The sequence below is a fragment of the Atractosteus spatula genome, chromosome 11 (assembly GCF_055471065.1).
Source record: "Atractosteus spatula isolate fAtrSpa1 chromosome 11, fAtrSpa1.hap1, whole genome shotgun sequence".
NCBI lineage: Eukaryota > Metazoa > Chordata > Actinopteri > Semionotiformes > Lepisosteidae > Atractosteus > Atractosteus spatula.
In genome coordinates, this window is record NC_142716.1 from 47,469,108 (window position 1) to 47,484,039 (window position 14,932).

General features: G+C 45.6%; 1 protein-coding gene across 8 annotated transcripts in view; it reads left to right on the forward strand.

The window, feature by feature from the left end:
* septin9a (septin 9a) overlaps positions 1-14,932 on the forward strand; it is a 94,629-nt gene that overhangs the window by 43,532 nt on the left and 36,165 nt on the right. For all 8 annotated transcript variants that reach the window (XM_088926659.1, XM_088926661.1, XM_088926662.1 and 5 more), the window contains one exon: positions 343-1,005. In XM_088926659.1, the coding sequence (XP_088782785.1) occupies positions 343-1,005 (663 nt within the window). The remainder of the gene's footprint in view (positions 1-342; positions 1,006-14,932) is intronic.

Sequence of the window (14,932 nt, forward strand, 5' to 3'; positions counted from 1 at the left end):
TTGAGTAAACTTTCTCTGACCTGGGAGCTAAGCAGGAGTATGGTAAGGTGTCAGCGTACATATAGATTTGTGATTTTACATACACATATTCTGCATTCACCTGAGGGCGTTAATCAAACGGTGGTTTGCTTCTTTTGGTAATATTTGATACATATTTGCGCTGTGCTCTGCATAGAGGAGATAGAATTCTTAGCAATTTTATTGCTCTTTTACAGGAGGGACCTGCTGTACTGGTCTATCATCAAGGTGTTTAGAAGAAATAAGTGAACCGCATGTAATATTTTAATTGCTGAATTGTTGCTCAAGCCCGTTTTTTTTTTGTTGTTGTTGTTGGTTTTTCAGCATTAAAGAGGTCTTTTGAGGTAGAGGAGGTTGACAGTTCCACACACTCCTCCGTCCCTCCTAGACGGACTCCCAACCCTCACCTCCGGTCCAGTGTGTCTTCCTCCACCCAGCGCTTCCAGGATCTGGGCTCCAGAAACTCGGACTTCTCCCCGAAGGCCTCGGAACTGTCCAACCAGAGGTCCCCCAAGATCGGCCTGCGGCGCGTGGAGCTCTCTGGTCCCCGCATTCCGGAGCCCGTGTCCAGAAGGACCGAGATCTCCATTGACATCTCCTCCAAGCAAGTGGACAGCTCGCCCAGCCCGGGCATCTCCAGGTTCGGACTGAAGAGGCCAGAGGTCACGGGCCACAAGCCCCCAGAGCTGACCCAGAGGCGGGCAGAAGTCAGCCTCGGAAAGATCCAGGAGCCCCCGCCTCCCCGACGGGCCGAACCGCCACCTTCCTCTTCCAGGATCCCAGAGCCCGTGCAGAGGAAGGCGGAGCCACCCACACAGCCCTCGCAGGTGGAGGCTCCACCCAAACGCCCCGAGGTTCAGATCAGCAAGTCCCCCGAGGGGCCACCTACCGCCAATAACTTCTCCGCCCCAGCCAGCGTCCCTCCGAGCCACACGGAGCCGAAGGCACAGCCCGTGATCACCGAGGTCTTCGTCAGGAGTCCCGACAGTAAGTACGCAAAAGGAGCAGACTTGGTCCGGCTCCTCCTTACCACAGATGCAGCAGCTTCAGTCCAAAACAGCTTTGCAGCGCAGGAAAGCGTACACATGAGAAAAGGCTGTGGTGTTTGGAGATCAACTGTTTTTGTGCAACTAAATGGCATTTTCTTGCTGAGTCCTGATCTATCCCCAAATCTGATTGTTTAGGCAGTGGATGCAGATTTTGAAGACAAAAAGAAAATTCCTGAAAAGTAGTGTTATTTTACGATAACGTTTTAGGACTTCATTTTCCAACGTAGGTACTGTGTTAAAATCCAAGTTAGAGATTCAAAAATCAAAAGGGTCTACTGGTATAAAAAATGTATGAAATACTAAAATTCATAAGGTCTGAAAGGGAGAACTAAGTATAACTAAATACAAGTTATCTTGATTCAGAAAACTGCAAGAAATTAGGTGTGTTTTCTCAGAATGCGATAAAAAGCATTAGTAAATATTTTAACTTTTGACAATCTGGACTTACAGTATGTGTTAATGCCAATGGACTGAAAAATGTTTAAATGACCAACTGGACTGAAACTTGTTGAAGTGGGGACAGGATGGATTTTGCATATTTTCCAAAATCCAGAAATGACTCCAGGGTTTCCCAAGCTCCATGCATTTATGTCTTGATCTACTGGTTTAGTGTGAGCAGCTATTGAGATAGTGAGCTATGCTTGTCTGACAGCATTATGAGTCTGAGCGACTCATCAGAGCTTCATGGTGTCTCTGAGTGTATGCACGTCTTATTTAGATCAAGACAAATGTAGATTGCAATGACTGACCACAGCAGTGTTGCTTTTTTAAATCCTCCCACAGGAGCACAGGCTTAGACTAGTGAGACTCACCAAGAAACGTTTTGTATCAGCCTCAGCAATGAAGGCACACTGTGTGACTTCATCTGGTGCTCAAGACATTCATCTTTCAGAAGGACAGGCATTAATTAATTCAGCAATTGCACAATGCCTTCCTCTTCATTGGCATTTGGAGAAATCTGACCACTCCAGTCAGTCCATCTGTAATCTGATTTTTATGTACAGTACCTCTGTCCATATAGCATACCCTCATTCATTCAAATGCCATGATAACCTTCATACAGAAATCATTGTAATCCCAAGCTTCTTAATGCAGGTATGTCTATAGGTAGTTTTCACTACATTATGTCTGATTTCCTTGGTGGGCAGTGTGGGGTAGAGTTGTGAGAATGACAAGTCCTGGAGTTAAGTTAACCAAAACAGTAGAGCTCGTGCCGGGTTGATGGGTGAAGTCTGTATGGGCCACTGAAACAGCGTAGGTGTGCACTGGGTGAGACAAGATGACTCTTAAGTACACGTTATCAAGAAATTGAAGTTTGTTTCCTTATGCCTTGAGCACTGGAATGAGGAGTTTGTGTTACAGGGTGATGGAGGAGTTTGTGTTAAGGACTGTGATGGGTTTCACAATACGCCTCGTGGTCCTGATTTGACGTCTTTGGTAGATTTAGCGTGAGGTGCTTTAAGATGGTCTTTAAAAAACGGTGCTGAAAGGAATTGGGAAAATAACAAGAAACTGGGAGGGAGTGTATCTGATATCTAGAGTTTGCATCTTTTGCGAGTCACAATCAAAAGGGCATCTGCAAATAGCAGGTAACAACAATAATAAACTAAACAGGATTTCTGCCAGTGGTATGTTATGCATAAAAACAAAGCTTATAGTGTGCTGTGTACCATTGCAGCACAGATTGTAGGATATATGCAAGTGGCCAGTACATTTAGACATCTTTCAATCTACATGTGTTTAACTGCCTGTCTGGTGCTGCTTTCTCACATGAGGGTTTCAGTGTTGATTTAGAATATTGTGCTGTTTTCCTATGGCTAACAGGCTACCGGGCTGTATTTTCCTGTGGTTCCCCACGATTTGTATCACAGTTTCATACCTCTCTGTGCTTTGACTGTGTTTTCTCACCATGTCTTTTACCATGGTGCACCACAGCAGACCCTGTATCACTGCACACCGCACTCAAAAGATGCAAGGCTGTATGCATAGCATGAGCAGAATTGTCTGCAGTGTCCTCTGCGGTGGGTTGACAATGGGTTTTGTTTGAAGAACAGCATTTCTGGCTTTAAAACCTGTCATATGAATTATGCTATTTTTACAAAATGGCAGGAGAGTGTGAAGCAAAATCACAGCTGGGTAAACAAAAAAAAAGGTGAAACTCAAAATAATCAATGATGTGCTTTTAAGAAATGGCAGCTTATCAAGCGAAGCTGCAGAGCCAGAGCATAGAGAATGCCTGGTGACTTTTCTGGAAATCACATTAAACGGTATAGCTGCCTTGGCTCAGGCAGGACTCCTTTGGCCCATGAATGGAAGAATAATTAATATCATGTCACATCCCTGGCCGAGACACTCCCCCTCTGCTGTCTCTGTAGGAGTTTTACAGCAAGGCCAGAACAGAAGATTCCCCTCGGAATCTGTACAAACTGCTCAACATTGGTTCACCATAACCTGAAGCTGACTAAGGCCTTTTCCAGTGCACAATTGGCATGGTGTCACAAGCCACATAGAGCAAAGTAATGCTCACATGTTTAAAAACAAGAAATCTCGGATGTGCCAAATCTATCTTTTCTATCTACCTTATCCATTATGGGTCACGGGAGAGCCGCAGCCTATCCTGGCAGGTAACGGGTGCGAGGAAGGGTACACCCTGGACAGGACGCCAGTCCATCACAGGACACACACACAGACACAGTTGTGCACACTCACTCCAGGGCCAGCTTTCCCAGAAGCCAATTAACCAGCCAGCATGTCTGTGCACTATGGGAGGAAACTGGAGCAACTGGAGGAAACCCCACGTGAATCCGGGAAGAACATGCAGACTCCACACAGACAGCACCCCAGGTCCAGAATTGAACCCAGGGCCCCAGCGCTGTGAAGCAGCAAGCATTTATGCCAAATGCCAAGTGAAAGTTAAATAATTTACCTTTCTGTGTAGGGTTGTCTTCCATGAGCTTGAGGAGGGAAATGACATTATAAGCAGTGTAGTACACACATGGTCAAATATTGTAGTACGGGTGTGACATTTCAGATCAGGGGTTCCTGGAGGCATGGTTTCATATCAGGCTTCTTACATGTTTGCACACTAAATTTTGAGGTGGAAACAGACCTGTCCTCTATCATCGTGGGACACCCTTTGTCTCACCTTGTCAGGTCCTCTGCATTGACTACATTATTGGAAAAAGAGAAGAGAATACTTACACAAAGCTGTCAGCATTTCAGTCACAAAGGCCTTCATCAGGACGCCCTGCTAAGCCAGGAATATCTGATAAACCAGGGCAAGTGTTTCTGCTTTCCTTAAGAAAGCTTTCAGGTCATGTAATGCGATGCAGCGTGCAGTTTCTAAAAGTGTGTGTTTTTAGTAATACGGGAATATGGGCCTACAGCAGTATAGTTCTGTGAATTAATTTTTTTTTATTAAGAAGGAAGAAACAATTGTGCAAGACATATCTCTGTGTTACCCTTCATTTAATAAGGTTCTGAAAAATAAAAAAATGCAAGAAGACACGATGAAAGAGGAGACGAGAGATAGCATTAAACATTTATTTAGGCGAAAACAAATGTACTAAAGAAAATCAACAAAACCTTCAGCTTCAAGCAGCTTTCCCAGTTATGCAGGAAAAACTGTCAATACTGAGAAATCTGTTCAGCATATTAGGTCAGCTTTTCCTTTTTTTAAAAAAAAACATGAGACAGAGGAGAAAAATTCAGTCTTTGGGGAAACATTTTCAAGATGTTTTAAACAGCGTCTGACACATTTGAATTTGATTACTGGTTCCCTTAAACTGTGCGAGGACAGAAAACACCTTTTACAGTTCTCAGCTTGAGTGGGGAAAACAAATCTGGGCCAAATGGATTCTTGTAAACCATTTTAAAAAAGAGAAATAAAATTAAGAGCCAACTATGAGCTAATGTGTCAGCATCTAAAGTTTGCTGAGGACTGCACCTTTTTCTGGAAAAGGGGCTCCTTTGTCTCAGTTTATTGAAATGGAGCTCAACAGAGAGAAATAACTGGAAGTTGTACAGTAAGTACATTGGTAAGGGGGATATGTCTGGGTTTCTCTATAAAGTGATGAACACTGATTATAGTTTAAGACTATTTATAGTGATTTGACAAGTGAATCTGTATGACTTAGGTATGACTGAGGCTGTAAACAGGGCTTACAGTGAAGATACCAAAAATAATATAATCATGCTATCAGGCATTATGGTTTTTCCCAAAAAAGGGAATGGTAGCTTTAAACAGAATGACACGTCATCAAAATGAAAATGAGGTTTTTCATTTTTAGCTTTCAAGTCCAAAGTTGTTTTTTTTTTAGATGATAATTTGTTTTTTCTTTGACGTGAGGTTGCTGGAGTTACAGAACTGGAGTGCGCTCACTCAGGCTGCACATAGAGGAATCGGCTCTGGATTCTTACGGTGGTAGAAATGTTTTTCATAGTGGGTTGTACATGAAAACATAAACAACGTTTCAGCAGTTTGGCATGTGAAAGAGTGTTTGTGAATCACGAGGCTACAGTTAACTAGTGTCTTAATGGGTAGACACCGAATCGCTCTTTTAAAGAGCTTTCGTGAGGAGTAATGACAACCCGAGAGCTGAGGGTATTTATCTCGGCAGAGTGAGATTTAGTCGAACCCGTTTGGCTGAGGGCCAGCCCCCTGGCTGTGGATCAAGGGGGATGCAGGGCCCCCCGTCGCGAGTGAGGGGTGACCCAGGGGGGGTGCAGAGGCGGGGATGGCGTGGAGGAAGGAAGCATGGACCGAAATGTGAGAGGAGGGCTTTGCGGACGAGGTGGACGTGTGCAGATAATGAGAGCCGACACTGGGAGTGATTCATGATGCAGAACAGCTGGGCGAAAGCAAGCCGGGGGTAGTTATCCCTCTCAAAACTTGAAGGATTCTGCTCGTCTTGGAGCGCCGGGAGATGGCACGTGGGTGTAACATTTCGCCCGTGTGCCCACGATGAGTCTGGGACTCCCGCCCTCGTGCAGAGAAGCCGCTGGCTTGGCAGGGGACGGACGTCTTGGCTGTACCCGGGTCAAAACCCGATCAGCTTGAGTTGGTGAGCGAACGGGATCTTGGCGAGATTACTTGTACCAGGACCGCCCAGGGTACACATCATTACTCACGGCCAGCAGAGCTCCACGTAGCAGGGGAGGAGTGGAAAACAGAGGCCGCACTGTAATAAAAAGTGAAATATTGAGTGAGCGTTCAGCGTAAATCCAGACACAAAGACTCCTTTGGCAAGCTCCCCTCAATTTCACTTCTCATATTCACTTAGTGGTCACTAAGAGCCCAGAATAACCTGCAGCTTCAGTCTCTCAAGGCGAAGACCTGCTTTTCAGAGACCCCTGTCTTCGCACACGTCAGCTGAAAGCGTCTGATTGTGCCTTTGTTTCGGGTTTGGCCTACTGTGTTGCCCTTTTAATCCAGGTTTTATTGCGTAGAATACAGAGGTGGCGTCTTCCTTATATTGTTAAGGCTGGTGCCAAAGTTGTAATAACTACAACAGCAGTGAAAACAACACTAATAATAGTATAGCTCTCCTTCCCCTTCTCCTCCTAGGCTGTAACAGCCAGGGGCTGAGGTAAAAGGGAACTACTGGCTCTTAATATGTAATCATGCAATCCACGCAGCTCCTAATATACTGTATATCAAGGGGCAGTATGAAAAGGAACAGCTGTAATAGATACGTTTCAGAAGTGAAACGTGCACCACAGGGCACACACGGAAACCAAGGGGCTGTGCATTTCAAACTGAGAAGAGGATGAACCTTTTCTCATCATGTTGTTGAAGCTGCAAACAACAAAACTGGCCAGATGGACCTAATGGCCCCCCCTTGTTTGTGGCCATATGTTTTTAATCACCGCCCTTTGATGTGCCTTAGTGGCACAGAAACGTGATGACAATAGTGTTGGGGAACTATTATGGCAACAGTACGGTAGCAAATCACAAATGCATTTTTGTTTCTGCTGCACACTTTTCCTCGACCGGGAGATGTGGGACTGTATTTCACAGTTACTGCAGTGCACCAGTGCCTCCTGAGCTCACAGGATGGGTTTCAGCTGGTTGCTCATGTTTGAAAACTCATGTTTGGCCTGTTCTGCTCCTTGGACTAAGTGTAACCTGTCTTCAGGCCCAGGGCCACCCTGACGCTGGAATCACCTTTTGGAACTGTGAGCTGTGATTCTGCGTGCATGTGGATGTGCCATCAAAGGGTTTTTTTCATAAACGTCAAGGGCAAACCAAATTAAACGTTGTGACTGCCAGTAGATACACTGTACCTCTTTTAGGCATTCTCTTTCGCTTCCTAGAAACCACATCTATATCTAATAACCAGGGCTAGATCAGTCACAGCTTGCTGTGTAGTCTCTTTTAACTGCTGTGAAGCCTTCTTATTTTCCTCACCTGCTGGGTGCCTGTACTGTGTATTTGTTATAGATGGAAACAGAGGTGTTGCCAAAGTGTTGTGGATCAACTGTTTTCCTGTGCAAAGTTTCCAACAGGAAATGACCTCATGTGCGCGCGCACACACACTTCCCCAGCTTCCTTCCACCCAGCACCGGAGCAATTGTTCCCCCAGCACTGACCTCACAGGAGTTTCTCCTGAATCCTTTGCCCTCATCTGTATTTCTGTGATGTATTTTTTTAAAATATTTTTTTAAATGCAAAAGCTTTTAACCATTAGTTAAGGAAAACAGTACCTGGCTCCGCCACTAACTCAGTGTGTGTTACGCTGAGCAAGTTGCTCTGAGCAAGGAATTAGTCAGATTAGTTCCTTGTGCTCTGGACATTTGCTGAAATGGAACCTGAGGTCCTGTTGGAATTGAATGTGCCAGCAGGTCATGTTTGCAAGACTCACCCTGCAGTTTCTTTAATTGTCTTTGTTGAGATGCATGTGCTAAATTATTATTTCTGAAAGACTCGCTGAGGACAAAGCAAAATGAATTCCTGGGCCCAGTTAAGAAAGAGACGTCGACCACAGTCATCCTCAATTGTCTTTCAGCTCTCTTTGTTGCTGCTTTATTAGAAAGAAGAAGATCTGAGGCGTGAGGAAAGGATAAGGGCCCTTGTTACACAAGGCAGTCTGCTGGGAAGGTTTATACTTCACAACCGTCTCCCACGGATTGGCTTGTGTTTCGCCCCTAGCAACCTGCTGTCAAACGTCTAGCAACCGCCTGGTAACGCCATCAATCATAGAAGACCTCTGTTCTCTTCCAAACAACACGATCTGGACAGTATCCAATCAGTGCACTCACATGTGCCACATGGCTCTGTCAGCTGTGCTGAAGAAACAGTTGAAAATGGACACCGTATAAAACAATTTTGCATGGAGATGAGAGGGAGTGTTTTGTGAACGTTAGCAGCCATTTTCCTGCTATGAAGTGACATACAATAGGGAAATTAGTTCTTCAATTAAAAAGTTAGAAGGACGATCACTCTTTCTCCATGCATGGCGTTTTTATATTTTCGAGTGGTGGGGGTTTCGAATTGCGACTCTTTAAAAGAAGAAGAGCAGCTCTTTGGTGCGAGCTGTCAGCCGGCTGCATGGCGTGAGTGCTGAAATCCTGCCCGATGATGTCACAGGAAATGTGCTGCTGCCCTTGCCTTGAGAAACAAGTGCCTACAATGGGAGCTGGGAACAACTTGTAAACCCAGCCCCTTCACCCTTTCTCCCCTCTTCCGGTGGGCTCAGGAAGCAGTTCTAGTATTCCCTGAAGTCACGTGCATGAGTGCCCTTGTGGCACGGAACTTAGTCCTTCCACAGAAACAAGCCTCATGCTTTGTTTGAAGCTGACAAAGCAGGAAGTGGTAATTAAGTGAAGAGAAAGGGCAGCACCACAGGCTGGAGCACCGTTCACAGAGTGGATTTACTAGGCAAGCGGCTGTGGAGAAGCCACGTGAGTGGGCTTGCACCGTTGGCCTGTTCGTGAGACAGCCTCGTGACGTAGCGATTGAAGGAATCAGCAGCTCTCCACAGCGGTGAGGAAATGCAGCAGCAGTGACAACAAAATAAGAAGGATGTGGTTCCATTTGCCATGTGCCAATGTGACCGTCGCGGTTCCGCGCGCTGTCGTGCCCACCACCACCCGTTCCGTCCCGCAGCGCCTGGGGCGCGAACCCGGGCCTCTGGTGTAACACAACAGGGAACCGACCATGTGAGCTAAAGGAGACCTCCCCCAGCCCAGGCAGCCGAGTTCCCTGCTGCGGGCAGGGAGGGCGCTGACGTCACCGTATCCAAACAAGCTCCGCCACACCAAGTGCCTTATTGCTTCTGCACACATACTTGCTTGGTGATTGTGCAGGAGCCGTACGGCCATGCTTCCAGCTTACCGCCCGCAGTGGAAATTACAGTGAGGACAGCGGTGTCTCGTGGGGTGCAATGGCAGCTCGCCGTGATGTTGAAGGAAAAATGTTGGAATTTGTCTCCCCGGCTCTCCTGTGATGCTTGGTCTGGCCCCAGCTTGCATCCAGTGTGTCACAACATGAAAACCGGGTTGCAATCACACAAACCCTGGAGAAGAGAGCAGGAAGCCCCAGGGCCACACATTCCAGAGAGACAGATGGGCAGGACCCCTGTTTGATTGGCGGAATCGCCTCGGGCAGCAGGCAGCGCTGAGGACACAGTGATTTTTGCTGTGTCACAAGTGGCTTGTGCTCTGGCTTAAAAAGAAAGAGATGTGGCCGTACTTTCCCTGAGGGTCTGCAAGAAAAACAAGCCACAGCAACTCGGGGCATAAAACAAAGTAACAAACCTTTGTGTGAATGTCTTCCAAAGCAAATGAGAAGTTAGGAAGGCCCTGAAAGTTGAACGGACTGAAGGGGTGAAACTGCAGGGGTTTGTAGCACTGCTGGTGGCACTTCTCAGGAGGGCTGTGTTTGTCATGTTGAACCGTGGTGGGAGACGAAACACAGACGATTGGAACCCAGTGTGCGGGCGGCTCTGCAGGGTTTATTTACTTCTGTCAGGCCAGTTCACGAGCGCAGCACATGGAAGTTATTGCGTAGCTCAGACCGAGAACCTGAGGTCATCTAGACCAGGAAAATCACAATTTCCAGTGACCTTTCCCCTTGTGAGGCAGAACACCCCTCGGTGTGAGGAAGGAAAGAACTTCTGATTCTTTTTTGGGGGTTTATTTCTCTGATTCTCTCTTTTTTCTTTCCCTAGCCAAGATCGTTAAAGTCCTCAACGCAGTAAACACGGAAATAAAATGTCAGGAAATGGTTTGGTTCCAAGGCATCAGGCCAAAACATCCCATCTTATCCTTTCGCTGACGTTAGTCCAGCGCACCAAAGCACTTCACAGTGTGCCTCAGTCTGTCAGTGTCCAAAAATGGCTGCCTGGTTTCTTGTGAAAGGCTTCTGTGAGGATCAAAATTATAAAGTGCTGAGGCACTACAAGTTACAATTTAATAGACTTTTGCATGTCACAAGACATGGACATGTTTTTATGAATAATTACGTTCTTCCAGAATGATGCCAAATAAATTATTTCTGATATATGTGATATTAGGGAGAATTAAAAGAGGGCTTTTATTCGAGGTGGTTCAAAGAACTCTTTCTTTTTTTCTGAGAAATCACCAGAGCAAAAAAGGGGGTGAAGTCAGGACATCTCTGAAACCACATGAAGCTAAACTTGATAAAATGTTAAGTTTACCCCCTTACTTATGCTTTGTTTAAATAAGTGTTCTGTGACATTCTAGCCTGAAACAAACTTCTCTGGGCATCTGGAACTGATTTGTTCAAGGTCAGTAATCATAGCATTTAATTACATGTCCCGTTGGTCACAACCTATTAGTCATCACTACCGGTAATATAATTATGGATCTACTGGAGGAAAAAAAAAAGAATAATCTTCAGTACATTGCGGCAAGAAATAAGTTAATTTCAGTGTTTGATTACTCATAATAAGAGGCAACAGAACTGTTTATAAAACACATTCTTTCCAAATGTATTTTGTGTAAGATTTTTGCAAAGGTGACTGAGTGGGGGCTGGCAGCCTGGACCTGGAGGGGTGTTGGAGGGGTGCTGGAGGGGGGAATCAGCTCATGCAAGTCCTACAGCCACCAGGAGGAGTCACTACAGGACAAAAGGAGTTGATTAGTATGTACTTGCCTGGTTGTAAAACACAATCACAGGAAAGGAACTCTTGACTAATCAGTCACATGTGCACAAAAACGAGTAGAGGGAAAAGCATTTGCCTAATACTCGTGTTATTAAAGAGGTGTTATAATGGGCACATCCTCATCCTGCGAGTTTGAAATGTTTTGTTTACTCTTGCCACTGTGCAAATGCAGAATTTATCTTAATCCCTGGTGGGAGCAGCAGAGGAGCCTGTTTCCTCTCAGTCCTGACACACTGCCTGACCCTCTGTTGGCGTCCTGAAAGAAAAGCTGTGATGCAGTTGCAACGGGGAGGTCCAGGCCGGACTCCAGCAAGCAACATTGTGCAGAAAACAGACAGAACACCTGCTCTGCACCAAGCCTGTTGTGTACACTACAGCACATGAGGGCAGATGATGATGACATGATGATATTTGATAATACTCTTTTCAAAGATGATTAATAATTGTAATCGCACTTATATAATACTTTTCATACTAAAGGACTCCAAAGTGCTTCACAAAGAGCAGGGGACCTACTTCAACACGGTCTACCCTCTCTATACCAGCAGGCATTAGGCAGGCATTAAAACTGTTAACTGTCACTATGAAATGGGCAATAGACAAAGGGGTTTTAATAATAATAAAAGGATGTGAAATAAAATAATAAAAGGGCTAAATTATAATAAAATACATTAAAGTCACAGACATTGGCTTATCAGCCCAGAGCTTATCCTGGTTTCTGTGTGGGAAATGGAGTACAGAGTATGCATGAGCCACCAGTCCATCACAGAGCCACATCTCCAGCACACACTGGTCCCCGTTCCTACAGCTGGGTGTACTGGAATAACTGGGGGACAGAACCTCACTCAAGGTACAGCAGCGGTCTGTGCACTGGGGACTCGAACCCACAGCCCAAAGACTCACAGCACTCACCGCAACAACATTTCAGCCCTCTCTGTCAGAAGAGCGGTTGGTCTGCGCACAGCGGTACAGTGCTTCCACTATTTTTAACCGCGTGTGCAGGAAGCGCTTCCTCTTTTCCCAGACCCTGTGCTCGTGTGACTCTCAGCCTTCACATGCAGCCCAGCCTCCGCAGAGCTAAACAGTGCTTCCTGGCTGAATGCAAGGCAGAAGAGCAAAGATGAAAGCAAGACGTTGGAAAAAGTACACTTTTTTAAAGAAACAAAAGTAGAAGAACTTCATTTCTTTTAATTCCCCAAAGTTTTGCTGCTTTTGACCTGGCTGGGGTGAGACTCCTAGCCACCCCCTAGCATGAACAAGAACTGATTCTGTGATACCAGAAGCACAGAGGACAGCTCTCAGAGAACATGACAACACTAGACGGACTGACAGCCCGAGGAGAATGTCAGTCCTCCTTGCGCATTTGTCTCCCTTTCCCCGCAGTTTCTCTCGGCCCAAGTCTTAGTCCGCTTCTCTGTCATCATCTGTCTCTTGTCCCTTCCTCTCTCCCTCTCTCCTGCCTCCTCTGCCCCTCACTGCACCACGCAGCCCAGAGAGATGGAGTTCAGGCTCTTGTGTGTTGGCCGACCCTGGAACTGTAAGCTACCCAGCTGCACAGTTCAAGAACGTGAGAGGAGGCCAGTCTGCCCATCCAGAGCATGTGGTAGCCAGTTGCTAATCAATCTAGGGATCTCATCCACCTGTTTCTTGAAAGAAGCCACAGTATCAGCTTCTGTAATAGAGCTGGGGATTTTCTACAGTTATTTTTTAAATGCTGGAATTAGGATGAATAAAATACTTAGAAATCTGTATAGACATCAGGATGTTTCTAATAATAATAATTGTATTTGTATTCTATATGTGCCTCATATGTAATTGATTGCTTACACTTAAACACTTTCTGGACATGCCACCCAAAGCGCTTTACAGGTAATGGAGACTCCCCTCCACCCACCTGGATGATGCGACAGCAGGCATAGTGCACCAGTATGCTCACTTCACACCAGCTCCTTGCGCCAATTAACTACTAATTAACCAAAGGGCTAGAAAAGCACCTCACATTTATGACCTGTCTTATTTTCAAATTAATAAAATGTGTGTGTTCAATAAAATGCTGAGGAGATGAACATCGGGAAGACCAGAGATGACCACGGGCAATTCGGCCCATGTGGGTCTGTCTGGCTGCTGGCTCATAACCAACACTGATTTTACCTCACCCCCACCAACAACACACACACAAAATCCTCTTCAACTCCCCCCTACCCCTGAAAGGGACATCAAGCTTGACCAAATTATGGGAGAAACAAGAGCATCGGCTGAAAACTCATGTGACTATGTGGGGGGAGAACATGCAAACTCCACCCAGACAGCCAGCACAGTATCCGACTCAGGATACTGGGGCTATAAGGCTGTAGAGCTATGCACCACACCCCCATTCTGCCTGATCACACCCCTTTTTACCTCTATGCTTTCTCTTACTGAGTATGATCGATAAAAAAAGGCTTCAGAAACACTGATGGTATACCAGGGAGAGTGCAACTGCCGGATTGATTTAAAAATATTTTTGACCCATCGATATTAGTCCTAATTTTTCCTTCACAGTTCTTTTATTAAAATCTGCAAGATCGGGAATATCGATTCACATTCTCTCTGTATGTGCGAGTCCAAAACATCGAGAAAAACTACATCTTAATGAGCAAGAAAGAAAATGTTTTTGGAGAGATTAAAACATTTCTTGTCAATACTGTACTGAAAACAGCAGAGATGGGCTACGGAAACAGTAAATCTGAGCTGTTGGTCAGAGCTTGAGTGTTTTTTAAACTTTCCCACTATAGTTCAGCTCTGCAGTGGTGACCTCTTCCCTAATGACTCCTGACTTGCTGCAAAACAGGCATACAGTACTGAGAGAGACAGAGGTTTACAAAACATCCATGTTCATCCATTTAATGACATTGAGTATTGTTCCCTTACCCTCTTTCTCTTTTTCAATTAAAAGTCATTTTTTACATCTATAAATGACAATTAAAAGTCATTTTTAGAATGCAAACTGGATTTAACAAAGCGTGTGTAACTAAATGAATTTGCTGTCAAAAGTATCTGCTTTGTATTCAGGGCCTTTGAGTTTTGGGTAGGATTAATGCAAAAGTACAACCACACACATAAAGAGAAAGTTAAACCCGAAAAAAAAAAGAGCAGCTGAAACATAATTCTCTGGGTGGTTGTGTAAACAAAAGAGAAATGAGCACTGCCTTTATAAGCCAATGTCATTGTCTTTAGCCTGTGGAGAAGCTGATTACCAGAGTGAAGTCTGGCTGAGAGGAGTCTTGTCAAAGTCACAACTCTACCATCATGGCAGCCCCCCAAGATTTGTGGTGCCCAACCGTGGTATTTTGTTTTATCCTTAAATGGCAGCACAGAAAAAGCCTTGCAGACGCTCTTATTAGCTGGTGCACAGCTGCCTTGGCGTGATAAACTGGGCATTATCTGGGCATTAGCTGCAGAACCTGCAGGGCCCACAGCAGTTGTCGGATACTGATAGAAGATGATCCCTCCCGGGCTGCGATGTCGGCACTGCATGAGTGGCTTGTAACTCCAAATCCTCCACAGCAGTTGGCGTGGCTAGGATGAGCCAGGCCTTGGCGTGGAGCTTTTGCGGCTATATTGATGGCTTAATGAAACTGCCAGCTTTACTTAGCTCTCAGAGGAGGGATGGCGGGTGTGGGGGGGGGCTCTGACTGCGGCCGCATGCGTTGTTCAGACATCGTCTGCAGAAACTGCGGTCTGCCCTCGAAACTGTGA